This window comes from Lolium perenne, chromosome 2 (assembly GCF_019359855.2).
Source record: "Lolium perenne isolate Kyuss_39 chromosome 2, Kyuss_2.0, whole genome shotgun sequence".
In the NCBI taxonomy this organism is placed as follows: Eukaryota; Viridiplantae; Streptophyta; class Magnoliopsida; order Poales; family Poaceae; genus Lolium; species Lolium perenne.
The window spans coordinates 150,974,292-150,991,425 of NC_067245.2; the positions used below are offsets into that span (position 1 = coordinate 150,974,292).

At 44.0% G+C, this 17,134-nt stretch overlaps 1 protein-coding gene across 1 annotated transcript; it reads right to left on the reverse strand.

Moving 5' to 3' along the window:
- Positions 1–1,753: 1,753 nt before the first annotated feature.
- Positions 1,754–4,788, reverse strand: LOC139836077 (uncharacterized). The gene is made up of 2 exons (XM_071826299.1): positions 4,506–4,788; positions 1,754–4,327 (listed from the first exon to the last, which is right to left on the reverse strand). The coding sequence occupies exon 2, from the start codon at positions 4,323–4,325 to the stop codon at positions 1,878–1,880; it is 2,448 nt and encodes an 815-aa protein (XP_071682400.1). The 5' UTR covers positions 4,326–4,327; positions 4,506–4,788; the 3' UTR covers positions 1,754–1,877.
- Positions 4,789–17,134: the final 12,346 nt, after the last annotated feature.

Sequence of the window (17,134 nt, forward strand, 5' to 3'; positions counted from 1 at the left end):
TCAAGAGGGTTCTCGAGTGAGTAACTCGATCGTATCGTTCGGAGAGAGCTCAAACCTTTGCATCCTTGCATCACCTTTCTTGGTTGTTATTTGGGTTTTATCCATGTGACGTTTTAGAGCTTGTGCTTATTCTCATGACAAGCTCTAGTTCTTCGAAAACGGATTTCGCATAGATCACTTGTTGCGTTTTCGAGTTTGGTGATTTTCTCGGTTTCTCATGTTGAGGTGTTGCACCTCTAAAAATAATAGAAAATCACCCCCCACTAGTTTCCATATTTTCACTTTTTGTAGGGATAGCTCTTGTCGACCTCTTTCCAACAAAATTGGTTTCATCTCATTTGGTTTCTCCAATCTCAAGATATTTGCATTTCCATATTTGGGTTTAAAAGAAAAAGAAAAGAAGAAAAGAAGAGAGAAGCCGGAGGCTTGGGCGGTACCGCCGGCCTGGCCACGGCCGGAGGCTCCGGCCATGGTACCGCCCAAGGTACCGGTGGCGGCGGGGCGGCTCAGTATACTAGCCAGGGGGGTTGGAGCCCCGGCGGTACCTCGGCCGGTACCCCGGTCGGAGGCTCCGGCCTCCCCTCCTGGCCCGCGCGCCCCAGGCCTCTCCTGGCCAGCGCTGCTCGACCATGGCCGGTAGTACCGGCCCTACCTGGCCGGTACCTCCGGCCTCCCCCTCCCACGCGCGCACCGGCCTCCAACGGGCAGATTTTGGGGCCTCCTTTTATGCCCCCTCTCTCTCTTGTTTTATTAACTCTTGCTCCTTCTTCTTCCTCCTCTCTCTCAAGCTCACCACCATTGTTGTTGACTTCTTGTGAGCTTGATCTCTCTTTCCCCAACCAATGATTCTTGCATCTATTTGAGAGAAAGATTGAGGGGATCTAGATCCACACTTTTGACCAAACCAAATCATCTCTTTGTGAGTGAATCTTTGGGATCTAGATCTTGGAGAATTTTGTGTTCTCCTCTTTGTTCTTCCTCTCTTATTCCCCCAATAGCTTTTGTAGCTTTGTTGGAATTTGAGAGAGAAGGACTTGAGCATCTTTGTGGTGTTCTTGCCATTGCATTTGGTGCATCGGTTTGAGTTCTCCACGGTGATTCGTGGTGGTGAAAGCAAGAAGGTTGTTACTCTTGGGTTCTTGGAACCCTAGACGGATTCTAGACCTTTGTGGTGATTTGTTGGGAGCCTCCGATTAAGTTGTGGATGTGTGCCCCAACCTTTGTGTAAGGCCCGGTTTCCGCCTCGAAGGAAATCCCTTAGTGGAACCGTGACCTAGGCCTTTGTGGCGAGGGTCACCGGAGATTTAGGTGAGGCGCCTTCGTGGCGTTCGGTGTGTGGTGTGAGTACCGCATCTTGGGGTGAGGCCTTTGTGGCGTTGGTGTGCATCGAGCAACCACACCTCAAGGTGAGCCTCTTGTGGCGTTCGGGAGCACTAAGCAACCGCACCTCTCCACCGGAGATTAGCACTCGCAAGAGTGTGAACTCCGGGATAAATCATCGTCTCCCGCGTGCCTCGGTTATCTCTATACCCGAGCTCCTTACTTATGCACTTTACCTTGTGATAGCCATCGTGCTTGAAGTTATATATATCTTGCTATCTCATACTTGCTTGTATTGCTTAGAATAAGTTGTTGGTGCACATAGGCAGTGGCGGACGCAGGAAAGAATTGGAGGGGGGGCACACCTCAAAAAAAATTTTTTGCGCACCCCCAAATTGTGAAAAACCTTTGCATAATGAAGTAATGAACAATATACAAGATAAATTCATTGCATTGGAGTTCAATACATATACCAAATGTGCACGATTACAATACAAATAGTTCAAAATATTACAAGGGTCTTACATGGTAGAATATAGCATAATTAGAAACTTACATCATTTCTTCAATCTACGGTTTCGCATTGCCATGAAAGTTTCAACAATGGTATCATCACTTACATGAATGAACACCCCTCGCTCGATAAATGTCACTAAGCAATGATTCAAGAGGTTATCACCCATACTATTTCTCAACTTGTTTTTTACTAGACTCATTGCGGAAAATACTCTTTCAACATTCGCCGTCGCCACCGGTAGAAGCAATATCAATTTGAGAAGCATGTAAACTAAATCATAAACAACATGCTTTTTTGTTTCAACAAGCTTAATAGAGAGCTCACCAAGATGATTGACACATTTGAATCTATCATCTTTTCTCATGTCATCAATAAAGATCTCAAGTTGGGGTTCAAGTCTTAACAAATCCATGCTTGATATGTCATTGGGGTAGAATTGAGCAAGTCTCATTACCTTTTGTGCATCATAAGAAGCAAATGAATTCACGGGATTCAAAGCCGCCATACAAATAAGCAACTCCATGTTAACCTCATCAAACCGATTGTCAAGCTCTTGAATAACTTGGTCAACAACGCCAAGATACACTTCTCTTCTATAACGATCATCATTTGTTTGCTTTTCATAATACCGTTGTGATCTTCCATGAGCCACATAATTAGATTCCGGGGAAGGAACTTCAATGCCATGAGTGTTGCAAAAGAATGTCACCTTTGCAAGAAATCTTTCCCATCCAAGTGATGACCTCATATCCTTCATTTTCTCCTTTGCCAATCCAACAAGCACCATTGCATTGAGAATATCTTGATCCTTCTTTTGCAAAGATATAGACAAGTCATTTGTGTAGCCAAGAACAACAAGCATCAAGTTGAGATTGAAAACAAAGTCAAATGATTCAAAGGCCGCGGCAACTCCTCTTATTCTTGTCCACTCACTCTTTTGTGAAGGATCTTTTCCAATCCTTACAAGCACCTCAAGTATCACCGGGTACATATCAACAATGTGTAGAATGGTCTTGTAATGAGAGCCCCATCGAGTATCACCGGGTCTAGATAAACCCATCTCTTGATTGAGTCCACTTCCACTTTCAATTTCACCCATCTCAAGTGCTTGTAAAACTTGTTGAGCTCTAACATCTCGAAGCATGTCATGACGCTTGCAAGAAACTCCAATGATATTGAACAAATAAGAAACATGATCAAAGAACCACACACATGCTTCATTATCCTTTGCCACGGCAATAAGAACCAATTGAAGTTGATGTGCAAAGCAATGTATGTAATAAGAAGAAGGTGACTCTTTCATGATCAATGTTTTTAACCCCTTAATCTCACCCTTCATATTGCTAGCCCCATCATATCCTTGTCCACAAATTTGAGTGGGAGACAAATGATGATCTTTTAGCAAAGATATAATTGCAACCTTGAGAGACAATGAAGTAGTATCGGAAACATGAACTACTCCAAGGAACCTCTCACATATTCTTCCCAATTTATCCACATAACGCAAACAAAGAGCAAGTTGTTCTTTGTGAGACATATCACTAGACTCGTCGGCTAGAATTGCATAGTGGTCACCATCAAGATCTTCAATGATTAGTCTAGTAGTTTCTATGGCACAACATTCAATAATGTCATGTTGTATCCTTGGACTATTCAAGATGCAATTGCCGGGAGCATTCTTCAAAACAACCTTATTGACTTCCTCATTACCTTCCGCAAGCCACTTTAGAAGTTCAAGAAAATTTCCCCGGTTGGTTGATTCTTCACTCTCATCATGTCCACGGAATGCCAATCCTTGTTTCAAAAGAAATCTCAAGCATCTAAGAGAGTAAGTTAGCCTAGTCTTGTAAAGAAGTACATCCTTCTTAGACACCTTCATAAGAACATTATCAATTTTGGTGTTGGGTGCAACAAATAAGTTGTACTTCTCTTGAGCTTGGTTGTGAATGCTAGTAACACCACCCACATGCTTCTTAAATGATTCGGGTCTTTTCCAATTTCTAAAACCATCTTTAACAAAGGCATCTCCTCCGGGACCTCCATTGGCTCTCTCTTTGAACAAGAAACACACAAAGCAAAATGCCGCATCCTTTCCGATACTATATTCTAGCCAATTGTAGTGTTCAAACCAAACACAACTAAAGTGTCGCTTTTTGCCCTTCTTTTTTGTTGGCGGGAAAGCATGCTCATATGGTCGGCATGGACCTTTTAGGATATATCCTCTCCGAACATCATCTTGAATATTAACATCATAACTTGAAATAGGAATCCTGTCCCCCGGATCATGTGGACAAAAGTGAGCATCATATGACCTTGCATTTGGTTGTTGGGGTGAGGGTGGGTGTGGTGTTGTATCTTCAATATCAATCTCACTCTCAACATCGGATTCGACTTCTTCATCGTGAACAATATTAGATTGGACCGGAGATGCAATCTTCTTTGATGCTTGTTTCTGAAAAAGTAGCGCAATTTGGCTATTTCTCTTCATTTCTACACAATTGAAACATTCAAACATTACTAATTTAACAATTTTATGTGTTCTTGATCTTCATCATATAAGATTTAACACACACAAAACAAACATACATTGATAAATGATAATTTGATACATACACACATGAAAATAACAGTTTATTCATATAAACAGAGAGTCATATCAGGGGCTCACTTCTGGAGTTCTGGTCGTGGCGACGTGGCCTACTGTCTTGGGAAGATCAGGCCATCAGGCATCAGGGGACAGGGGCGGACAGCCGGACTGGGCAGAGAAGCAGAGCTGAGGGCGGGCGAGGCGAGGCGAGGCCGGCGGGCGACGGCGGGCGACGGCAGGCAGAGAACAGAGTTGAGGGCGGGCGAGTCCGGCGGGCGGCGGCCGACGGCGGGGAGCGGGCGAGTCCGGCGGGCGGCGGGCGACGGCGGGGAGCGGGCGAGGCCGGCGGGCGGCGGGCGACGGCGGGGAGCGGGCGAGGCCGGCGGGCGGCGGGCGACGGCGAGGGAGCGGGCGAGGCCGGCGGGCGGCGGGCGACGGCGAGAGCGGGCGAGGCCGGCGGGCGGCGGCGACGGCGGGGGAGCGAAGGCGAGGCCGGCGGGCGGCGGGCGACGGCGGGGAGCGGGCGACGGCGGTCGGGGAATCGGCCGCTCGGGGCGTGGCCGCGTGGGGAATCGCAGGATGTGCTCACCTCGACGCTATCTCTTCCAGGTCCTTGCTAATTGGCCTTTTTTTTCCATGGGATATAATCTTGGCGGGCCGAATTTCTGGGTGGGCCTCGGCCCCCCCCCGCCCCCCCGCTGCGTCCGCCAATGCACATAGGTGAACAATAGTATATAGGCTTTGGGCTTGACAAAGTAAACGCTAGTTTTATTCCGCATTTGTTAAGCCCATCTCGTAAAAGTTTTAAATCGCCTATTCACCCCCCCCTCTAGGCGACATCTGTGTCCTTTCAGGTTGTACACCTGAGTGGAGCCGACAGACACACCACATTGGTCAAAAAGGCCATTCGCCACAGCATTGAGATGGACTTCCTTGATTCCTTTGTCAGTTCTCACTTTTCTCTGGATCAAGCCGCACATCTTCTTCAACACAAAGCTGGACATGAATGGAAGTCATTTCATTGTGGCATTCCTTTCCGCCCCCGTCTTCAAGGCCCTCTCCGCTTCCCTGCGGTTCTTGTTGTTCTTCGTGGTGGCCAACCTAGCCGCGACCTCTGCTGCTACCTGAGCCACCAGGTCAGACACAGGCAGAGGGGTGACCGCCACCTTGGAGTCATAGGAGGGCTGTGAATCGGAAACTTGCGAAGGGATCTGAAAGTCCCCAACGCAGACAAGCGTCTGGCTAAAGTTATCACAGAAGGAGTCCTACACACATCGTAGTACATATAACATGAATCTACTTGGAAACAAGGACATGTGAATAGCACAAACCATACCAACAATCATCCTAAATCAGACAAGCAGTTCATTGCAACGCTGAATAGCACAAACCTTTGCAAAACCATGGCAGGTAAGCACATTTGGGACAAAGTAGCAACCGGAAATTTCAAACCCTAGCAAGATCATGATTGTTCACCACAATCCGAACTAACCCCTGCTACAAGACTAAACACTAGACAAGATCTGACTACTCCTAACCTAGATCTAAACATTACAGCGGTACCGGGATAAGGAATGGCTTACAGTCATCGTCGGAGGTGAAAATCCTGCCCAGATGTACTCGCCGCCGCCGCCGCTGCAACCGTTATCGACCGGAGATGCGTGCGTCTCTGCTTGCCGACGGGGGAGGAGCTTGAAATTTTGGAGGATAGTGGAGGAGGGGGTAGAAATAGGCCATGGGGCGCGGCGGGAGGTGACGGAATCTTTCCCGCCCCCTTTTCGCTTTTCGCCGATGCAAGCCGCAACTTCCACCATCTCCATTCTCGTCTCCGCGCGTGCGCCGAAGATGCCATTTTACATCAGCGGGCGTGGATATTTTCCTGCACCGTTGGAAACTACCATTCTGGATGTTCTTCTAGAGCCTAGCCCAACAATGGTTGGAGAACCGATTCGTACAAGAACGCGCCTTGACCCAGACCAACCAAACGGACCGAAAATTACTAAGCCGATGCAAGCTAAGAAACATGCAGCCTACCAAACGCGCCTCTAGTGCCTAGACCAAGCAGCTGGGCACCATGAATCCTAGCGCCACATAGCTTTCACTTGCTTCGGCAGAGTAGAGACAGAGATATCTTCTCCCTCTTGACGCGTCTTGTACTACTCAAGTACTCCGGTATAGCTAGTAGATTCGTGAGGTAGACAGCCAAGGCAGGTCGACGTGACGGAACATGTCAAGGCGATGTGACACTCACACATCATGTAGCTACATAATGTTTCGGTCATGACAAGAAAGCTGTCATTTCAGTCGAGACATTTGGCATAGCAATATTTTTATCTTCAGTTCTTTCTTCTCACGAACTCTGAAAATTCAACGCGAGAGATCAATTTTTTTTTGTCTTGGCTGCCACCAGCCCGATGAAGCAAAGCGGTAAAAGTTTGATCTGGTGCTGCTCCTCCAGCCTCTCCCTTTCCCTAATTGCCAACGAACTGGCTCTTATTAGCGTTGGTGTCCATCATGCTATATTTGCGGTTGTATCGCGAGCGTTTTGCAAGTTTTAACAAAACTGATCAATGAGATTGTGGCCACATTTACGACAAGATTATATTCTTCTAAAGTAGTACGACAAGTTTTGTACTTATCGGCAAAAATGTGACGCTTCTTCTTTACATTTCTAATTCTAGACATAAAACAGTGAAGATTCTTCTTTATATCAATGAATGAAAATCGCATGAGAAACTCAAGTCACGCAATCTGTTGCTTTTCTACAAACTCGAACTCTTTTTTTTTTTGAACAAAGGGGATCAGTCCCGAAGGACCGAGAGTCTCATTATAAGTCAACACTGGTACATTTTACAGATAAGGCAACAGGAAATGTAGAAATTACACACCAGCCCTTACAACTTGCACCTAGGACCCTAAGAAGAATAAGAGGAACGCAATTGGATCCTGCTCCTTCTCCAGTGTGACTGATCCAGAGCTCGATGCAGCCAACCTCGACGTCGCCGGGGACTACGCCACTTGGGACGGGGAGGCGGGAGCCTGCTGCACCGTAGCTGAGAGGCCTCCGCAATGGCATGACAGCCTGGAGGTTGAAGATGACTTTTGGACGCCGGCCGGAAGAAACCATCGCCGACGTCGAAGGCGGGAGCGGTCGCCCTTCGACCATGATGGACGACGACGAGAAGAACGCCGCCGTGAGAGCGCTCCCTGGATAAGCACTGCTGCTCCCCTGGTGCGAGTCCAACCGCATGTGCACACAGACTCGATGCTTCCCTTTCCCCTCGTCACCAAGACGAGTTGCAAGGGCAACAACAAAATCCGCACCGCCGCCGCCAGAATCGCGAAAATCGAGCTTATTGAAGCAATCGCCTTCAGATCCGTTCCTCCTACTTGTCGCCCACCATGGACGTACGCCGAGAAGGAGCTTCTCCAAGCTGTGACCACCGCCCGTGAGCAGCCACAGCAGGCGAAGGGAAAGAGGAGATGGCATAGCGCCAAACTGCACATAGGCAAACAACCTCCCCACTAGGGATACTCTAAACCTACAACTACTATTTACAGGGAACCGACCACCTACTCCATCTTCTCGCCGGCCGGCCGCGCCGCCGGAAAGAGAGAAGGAGAGGGGCGGAGGCGGTCTTCTGGAGGCGACTCTCAACAGAGGCACTCAGGGGGAAAGTCCGAGGAGTCTTGCTCTCGCTACAAACTCGAACTCGAAGTAGCGATCGGGCAGTGGCCGTAAGATCTGCATACCCACAGTAGGAAGCAAATAAATGCGTATCCAAGCCAGGATCCTGCGACGTAAAGCGGTCGGCACGCGCCGCGCGACACGCTTGGTCCTTCCCGAGGTTGCCCTCGCTCTCGCCACCCAACAGCATACTCCCTCCACCGGCCGGTGCTACCGCTGTGCCGTGAAGCGCCAGATGCATGGCATGGCAGCATGGCCACAGTCCAGCAGCTTTGTGCGTAGCAGTATTGTTCAGCTCGCGATGGCAGTGAACATTTCGAACCAGCCGCTCCTTTTATTTAGGGTTGATTGTTTCCCACACCTACTAATTCTGTAGCCACGCTTGTAGATCGTCACGCTTCAGTATACTCAGTGTGTGCCCAGTTTTAAATATTGGTAGTTTGAAGTTCTAAGAAACTACATTTTTTTATGCGAATATCGTATACATTCCAAGGCAAGATCACTAGTTCACACACAAACGGAAATTCAATTCGGCTCCCGAGTGTGTATGCACCCTCTACCAAAAAATCGTATTTCGTAATGTCAAAAAAATTTAACAAAATTTTTTACATGTACATCTTCATAATATATGTTCGTCCGTCAAGTTTCACGAAAAATCAATATTTTTTGTGATCTATATAAAAAAGAGAAAACTTATCTTGTGAAAAGCATTATTTTTAGCGCTGAGTTTTGTCTTACATTTTTTATGCGAATATCGTATACATTCCAAGGCAAGATCACTAGTTCACACACAAATGAGTTTTCATTTTTTAAAAAGATATTGTGCTATATTAAAAAAGGCCTTGGTTGTTCAGGAAGTTCTTAACAATGTTAAAAAAACCTCTCAAAAAAAACAATGTTAAAAAAAAAACCAAGGACTGCACGATGAAGATATCACACAATGCTGAGATATCACATACATTAGAGTAGGCGATCTCACAAATCGTTAGTCTGAAAATATAATCAAATGCACAAAATAAACAAATTAATGGGAAAAAGTACTCGCTTTTACATATTATATTACCATTCCCATGAATGTAACTATCCATGATGATGGACCCTTGAGGATAAGGAAACCTACAAAAATACATGCTTAGGTCCATTGGAATATATACTAATAACATAGAGCAATAGAAGGTTTCATGAAATTTTGCAAAGAGGGTGTCTCACAGTTTTGCTTGTATTGTGTGTGTTTAACACACTATTCTATTTTTGGATAATATGTAGGATATCACGTCATGATGGCAAATGGACCTGCAATTACCGAAGAAAATCGCATCAGGAGCATGACAAAGTTGACTACGCTCGGAAAGGCAGTTCCGGGGGCTTTAACGGGTACCGGTACGGGCAAGCTCCGTCCGTACCGTGTGCCGCTGTGTTTCCGAGGTCAAACTCTATAAAAGTCATGAAGAAACCGATGCCAAAAGAAGTCATTAACAGAGCCGCCATCCACCAGATCCATCTACAACACACCGAAGGATATCCATCTCCATAGTTCATCCATTTCACCCTCCATCTGCTCCATAGCCATAGCCATCACCATTGTAATAGAGATCTCCTTAAGAATTAGCGCCCATTATAAAAATATTATGATTTCAATATACATATTTTGCACAATGATTTTTTATGTTTGATCTTAATCTTGATATTATGTGTGAGTAGTCCTCAGGGGCTGCGGGTTGGGGTGAATCCTCACATCAACTATGTGCATCTAATCTTATGTTTATGTGTAAGGATTTAATAGGAGTTTTGCGATCATGTATCCTTATCTCTTTGCCTCGTCTTTGATGATTTGCAGGTACCCATGTCATTAGAGAGATCAAGGGAAGAGGTGAGATGAGTGGAGAACGGCGTGTACGCGCGAAACCTCGGTGACAGAAAGGGGAAAATATCGGTACATGTTTAGTGATTCATTCAGGATCATAGCACAATCATCTAGCTTAAAGGTTTGGTTTGTATTTACTTAATAACTATTATTGCTTGTGGCTGTGAGGACAATGGTTGTACCATTAGGCTCTTGTCACCTCTGACTTTAGGGGCAAAGGTATTTACGGATGTGCTATCCACAAATCTCTTATCTATATTTTATCTGTTACACATATAATCTTTATTTATATATGTATGCATAGCTGCAGGTGGAACCTTAATCCTTGCATATTTCCATCATTAAACACAACCCTCTCAAAATTAAACTAGATAGGTCCGGTAAAACAAAGATAAGATACACTAGCAAAGTCTTGTAGACGTTTCCTTCATTACACCATTTAGTAGTGATTCCCAAGGTTCGATTAAACCTAGGTCTTCTAGGCAAAAAGCTTACCATATTACAATCCGTAATCCGGATCGGAGGTATCACGTAGACTTGCCTCAACCTACGCATCATAATGCAAACGTCCATCCTCGATAGAGAATAGACCATTAGGCAAAGGGGCAACAATCAAGTGATCACCTCCCGGTATATTGAAGTAGTATCCACCATTAATCTTTCTAACCATAACACATGCATTCAGAGTAGCAAAACCAAGGCGACGAGGACCTTCCAATGCTTGTAAATTACTTACATTGATGTGAAGTGCTTGTGCGAGGATGGTGATAACCCCCCTCCGCATATGGGACCCTGAGCTTCAATTGCTTGGTGCTTCAAATATACATCACGAGAAGAACGCCCAAATGATGCTAAGTTGCAGTTTGGGAAAACATCCTTTGTAAGGACCATCATATCATCTTCATTAACTCTTGTAAAATCACCACGTGCGTGCAAGGTGTTAGCAATAACATACTACAAATAGTGAATAGCTGGACACTCAACGTTATTCCCTTCAGGGAGTGTATCATGTACTTTCATTCTACTAAAAAAATTCAAAGGTGAGGGATTCAAAATGAAACAAGTAGTGCGATTGGCGGTTGTGCTGTTTTCAAAAACAAACGTGGTGGAACCACTCATCCAGAGTCAAGTCATACTCACGGTTCATCAAACGGAAAGATATCCGATCTACTCCGGGTTGTCTTCCTCCGAGGCGTGGAACCTTCCCATTGTGTGCGTCAAGGTTCTAAGGAACTCGAGTGTCCAGCGGCGATAAATGGTGGCCTCCTGAAAAACAAAGTGAAGCAAACCAAAATTATTGCAAATATAGTTAAAATCATGGCGTAGGCCTAGTTGGTTCAAAATATGGGGGCACGTCCATTTGGTAGACTTGATCTCGCGGTTACGGAGGAGGTTTAAGCGGTTGAGCTTATAGGGCTCATTAAACTCAATGCCAAATGTCACAGGGGTATTCTCAACTGGTAGTGCGGCTTTTGCAGCCATGGCGTGTGTGCGGATCCTCGTATTCATTTAAAAATTAACACTAATTAAGTACCTTCAATAATTAAAAATTTAACTAAACAAAAATTTGATCTGATAGAAATAAGCATGGAATGATCCTCAACACATACTACAAAAAAATCTCCTCATGTTTCAAAGTTTAGCACCATTAAGATGATCAAGTTCATAATAAGACCTAAGTCTAGATTGATAGTAGCAAGATCTAGGACATGGATTTGCTCGAAGTAAGTTGGGGATCGGAGGAGAAATGTACCTTGGATCGACTGAGTGCGAGGAATCAAATAAAAAACCAACAGAATTGAAGAATCAATGGGTTGGTTTTGAGTTGGGAGGAAGAAGCTAGAGAATATGAGTGTTTTAGGTTTAGGTTAACCTCTTCCCTGGGCTTAAATCGTGAACCGAAGCTTGGTAAGGATGGACGATACAGGCGCAGCCCGCCCGTACTGGGCAGCACTACAACAAGATCGGGGTCAATTTGTGGCGGCACGCTCGGTACGGCCGTGCGGTACAAGCATATTACCCCCATACGGGCGGTCGCTATTCTGTCTGTATCCTTTTGTGAAAATTTGCAACTTTTGTCGAGTTCGGTATGGGAGGGCGGTACGACCGGGTTCCCCGGTATGGCTGGTCGTTGTTTCGTTTGTACTCTTCGACATGAAATTTCTAATTTCCATCTCCTGGCAGTGAGGTGGTACGGGCGCGTGGTACGGGCACGTCCCACCGTACAAATGGTCGCTATTCTCATTGTAACCTGCAAAACTAAATATTTCTTTTGCATGTTTTGCACACGTCTTTGCACATCAACATTAGCTCGAAAATGACTAATGAAGAACAACAATATATAATATTTAAGAATTCCCATATGTTAGTATATCAAATCAAAAGGTATGGATACCTATTTCTTCTCCTCTTTTCCAAAGGATCACATGGACACTCTTTATTAAAAAATAAAAAAATAAACTAAACTAAAACAAGAACGAGTAAAAGAAAACTTTATTAAACATGGGTTGCCTCCCATGAAGCGTTTCTAGTTAAGGTCAGTTAGCTTGACCCAAATGGTGATCATTCTGGTTTTGAAAGTGGAACACCTAGTCCAAAGTAATTATCCTTTAAAGTAATGACCCCATATTCACCATACTTGGCCTTTTCTTTCTAGTGAAGTGAACTACAAACGGCTCTTTGGATGGTAGTTCAGTTCTCACATTCTCTTCATGCAAATTGATTAGAGTTTAATAGTTCTAATAAATGGCATTCCTAAGATTATAGGAGCTGTAGGATCTTCAAGCATGTCCACAATAACAAGATAAATAAGAGCAGGGCATCCTTTAATTTCTACCACAATATTTTCTTTAATTCATACAACTTGTTTATAAGTTGAATCCGCTAAGTGAAGTCTTAGCTCACTTGTTTCAAATGGCCCTAAGTTCAATTTATCAAATAGGATCTTTGGAATAGTCGAGACGCTTGCACCAAGATCACAAAGTGAAGCAATCTCATTGAAAGGATACGGATGTCGCCTAGAGGGGGGGTGAATAGGCGGTTTAAAACTTTTACGAGATGGATTTAAACAAATGCGGAATAAAACTAGCATTTACTTTGTCAAGCCCAAAGTCTATATACTATGGTTCACCTATGTGCACCAACAACTTATTCTAAGCAAAGGTTCACCTAAGTGCACCAACAACTTATGCTAAGCAATACAAGCAAGTATGTGATAGCAAGATATATATAACTTCAAGCACGATGGCTATCACAAGGTAAAGTGCATAAGTAAAGAGCTCGGGTATAGAGATAACCGAGGCACGCGGGAGACGAAGATTTATCCCGAAGTTCACACTCTTGCGAGTGCTAATCTCTGTTGGAGAGGTGCGGTGGCTTAGTGCCCCCGAACGCCACAAGAGGCTCACCTTGAGGTGTGGTTGCTCGATGCACACCAACGCCACAAAGGCCTCACCCCAAGATGCGGTACTCACATCACACACCGAACGTCACGAAGGCGCCTCACCTAAATCTCCGGTGACCCTCGCCACAAAGGCCTAGGTCACGGTTCCACTAAGGGATTTCCTTCGAGGCGGAAACCGGGCCTTACACAAAGATTGGGGCACACATCCACAACTTAATTGGAGGCTCCCAACAAACCGCCACAAAGGCCTAGAATCCGTCTAGGGTTCCAAGAACCCAAGAGTAACAACCTTCTTGCTTTCACCACCACGAATCACCGTGGAGAACTCAAACCGATGCACCAAATGCAATGGCAAGAACACCACAAAGATGCTCAAGTCCTTCTCTCTCAAATTCCAACAAAGCTACAAAAGCTATTGGGGGAATAAGAGAGGAAGAACAAAGGAATTCACAAAGAACACCAAGATCAAGATCTAGAGAGTTCCACTCACAAAGAGATGGATTTGATTGGTAGAAATGTAGATCTAGATCTCCTCTCTCTTTTCCCTCAAATGGGGGCAAGAATCATGGAGGGATTGAGAGATGGAGCAAGCTTCTCTAGTTCAACAATGGAGGAGAGAGAGTGTGAGAGAAGCACCAGCCCAAGGAGGAAGAAGGGGGGGTATTTATACCCCCCCAAGAAAATCGAGCCGTTGGGCAAAAAACAGGGCCGGGTAATCCGGCCTAAGTAAGGGCCGGATTATCCGGCCTCAGGGACAAAACCAGGTAAAAATCCGGCCAAAAATCCGCCCCCTGTCCAGAGCTGCTTTTCTTCTGGTCCTTAGCCAATTTCGGGGGGGGGGGGGGCGGATATTTCCGAAATATCCGGCCCGGATAATCCGCCCCGGATATTTCTGAAAAATCCGGCCTGGCAAAACTGCAGAAACACCAAAACTAAAACGGGCATAACTTTAGCATCCGGACTCCGATTTTGATGATCGTGGGCTTGTTTTGAAGCTAGGAACAAGCTCTACAAGATCATGCAGGAAACCATCATAGTACAACAAGGTAGGATAGAAACAAATGATGAAAGGTTTGACCTATCTAAAAAAGACATACCGGTAAAACCTCCAATCTCGAAAATGCAACAAGTTGCCCATGCAAAAACCATTCTCAATGAACTAGAGTTTGTCATGAGAATAAGCACAAGCTCTAAAACATCACATGGATAAGATCCAAATAAAACCAAGAAAGATGATGAACCAAACTCGAAAACGCAACAAGTGATCTATGCGAAATCCGTTTTCGATGAACTAGAGCTTGTCATGAGAATAAGCACAAGCTCTAAAACATCACATGGATAAGGTCCAAATAACAACCAAGAAAGATGATGCAAGGATGCAAAGGTTTGAGCTCTCTCCGAACGATACGATCGAGTTACTCACTCGAGAGCCCTCTTGATAGTACGGCAACTAAACTATAAACCGGTCTCCAACTACACTATGAGACCGGTGAGAAACAAACCCTATCAAGAGAAAACCTTATACTTGCGCATTCCACTTGAGCTTGATTACGACGATCTTGACCTCAACAAGATGGAACGCCTTTCTTGCTTGTGCTTGCTTGACGAAGTCTTGTGGATTGCTCCCCCATAATCCACCATGGGAGAGCTTCTTCTTTGGCGCATCTTCACATAGCCATGACCACCATGTGGATTGCTCCCCCATAATCCACCATGGGAGAGCTTCTTCTTCGGCGCATCTTCACATATCCATGATCACCATATGGATGGCAAGACTCAAGTAAAGGATCTCTTCGAGATGGCTCATCTTGAACTTGCACTTCATTCTTCATTCTTCATCATATTGATGTCTTGAAGTAACTTGAGGGCTCACTTCATCTTCATCTTCAAGACATACTTGACACTTGATATCCTTCATCAATTTCTTATTATTGCAACCTTGAAGCCAACAAATGGTTCAAGAATTGCCTATGGACAACTCCTACAAATATAACTCAATGCAAACATTAGTCCATAGGGATTGTCATTCATTACCAAAACCACACATGGGGGCTCCATGCACTTTCAATCTCCCCCATTTTGGTAATTGATGACAATCTCTTTGAGAGGGTTTATATAAGGAATTTAAGTAACAAATAAGTTGAATATATAGAGCAAACTCCCCCATGATATATGCATGTGTGAATGATCTTGACTTTCATTGCATATATTGGCATTCAAAGCCTAGTGGAGTTTCCTCTAAATATTCAACTATGCAAAGCAACAAGATGCAATGCAATAAAGGCACATGCTTAAGCACAAAGCAAAGACATAACCAAATTCCCTTAAACCCTCCAAACTTCTCCCCCATTGGCACCAATTGCCGAAATGGGTGAAAAATTTAGAAGGCCAATATAGTGAGAGTTCCTCCATGGCGTGTGCATTTCTCATAATTTGAGTGGAATCAAATGCACATATCCAATGACGAATATTTGGAAGGAATCACACTATAGATAGGATCAAAGATTGCAAAAAGATAACAAAGTCAAAAAGCTTTAACAAATGAAGCAAGCAACCAAATGAACCACAATGAAGATACCAAAAGAAAGATAGATATTATGATAAGATCAAGAAGATTGCTCTAAATAATATGAGAAAGCTCCCAAGGTTTGTGCACAAAACTAGACAATTTGCATTGGAGTATAAAGTGCACAAACATGGAATCATCACTCCCATAATATCATTCAAAAACAAAAGATACCAAGTGAATCAAACTCTAATGATCACCACAAGATAGTGTTCTAAATCAAATGAGGAAGCTCCCCAAGGTACATGCATAAATTAAAATGTTGTATTTGAATATAATATGCATAACATGGAATCCTCACTCCCTCATTACCATTTAAAACACAAACATTTGCAATAGATCATAGATAGAAAAATAAGCTTAACACTTGCAGCAAACAAATAGTTGAGCAACAAGTAAGAGGCACCATAATAAAAAAGCTCAACCAAGAGGATATGTGAAAGGCATGATAAACATATTATAAGACTATTACAAGGATGAGCAAAAAGCATCATCATAGTCTTCAATGAATTATATTGCTTAGCATGACCAATCAACACGCAATAAATAAATAAGATATCAAATGGAGATGTATCATCTCTTATGTGTATAAGTTTCTCTAAGTGGACAAAATCACTAAGATATTTATCCACAGAGAAACATGCACACACAAAATAGACACACAAGACATATAGCATGATATCCAAGGCGAAGTCATCCAATATACCAATAAGAATTGTTGCTTAATAGCATGGCCAAAGGCTCAATTTTATCTTATTGTACATTCATGAACTTCAACCACAAACAACTAAAATACATCACAAATATCAACAAGGGATAGAAGATAGTTGGGATGCATTAGATAAAGGCAACAAGTATCACAAATGAGGATACCAAAGGAAGTAACTAAATTTGCACTTTCATCTATATTGCACATGTGAGAGCCTTGAGGAATTGATATGCAATAAAATTGCTAGATATATAGGCATAGTTGGGATGGATGAATCATGAGCATGATTTAATATACTTCCCAACAAATGCACTCATCTCAAATTACTCACATTCACAATAAAGAGGTTTCATTAAGACTTTTGCAAAAAGCACAATATTTGCAAATCAAGAGATTCATGCCAAGATGCAACCATAAGGTTGGATACAAGAAAAGTATGCATGAGAAGATACTTGTTACTAAGATAGCATTGGTGAGGAT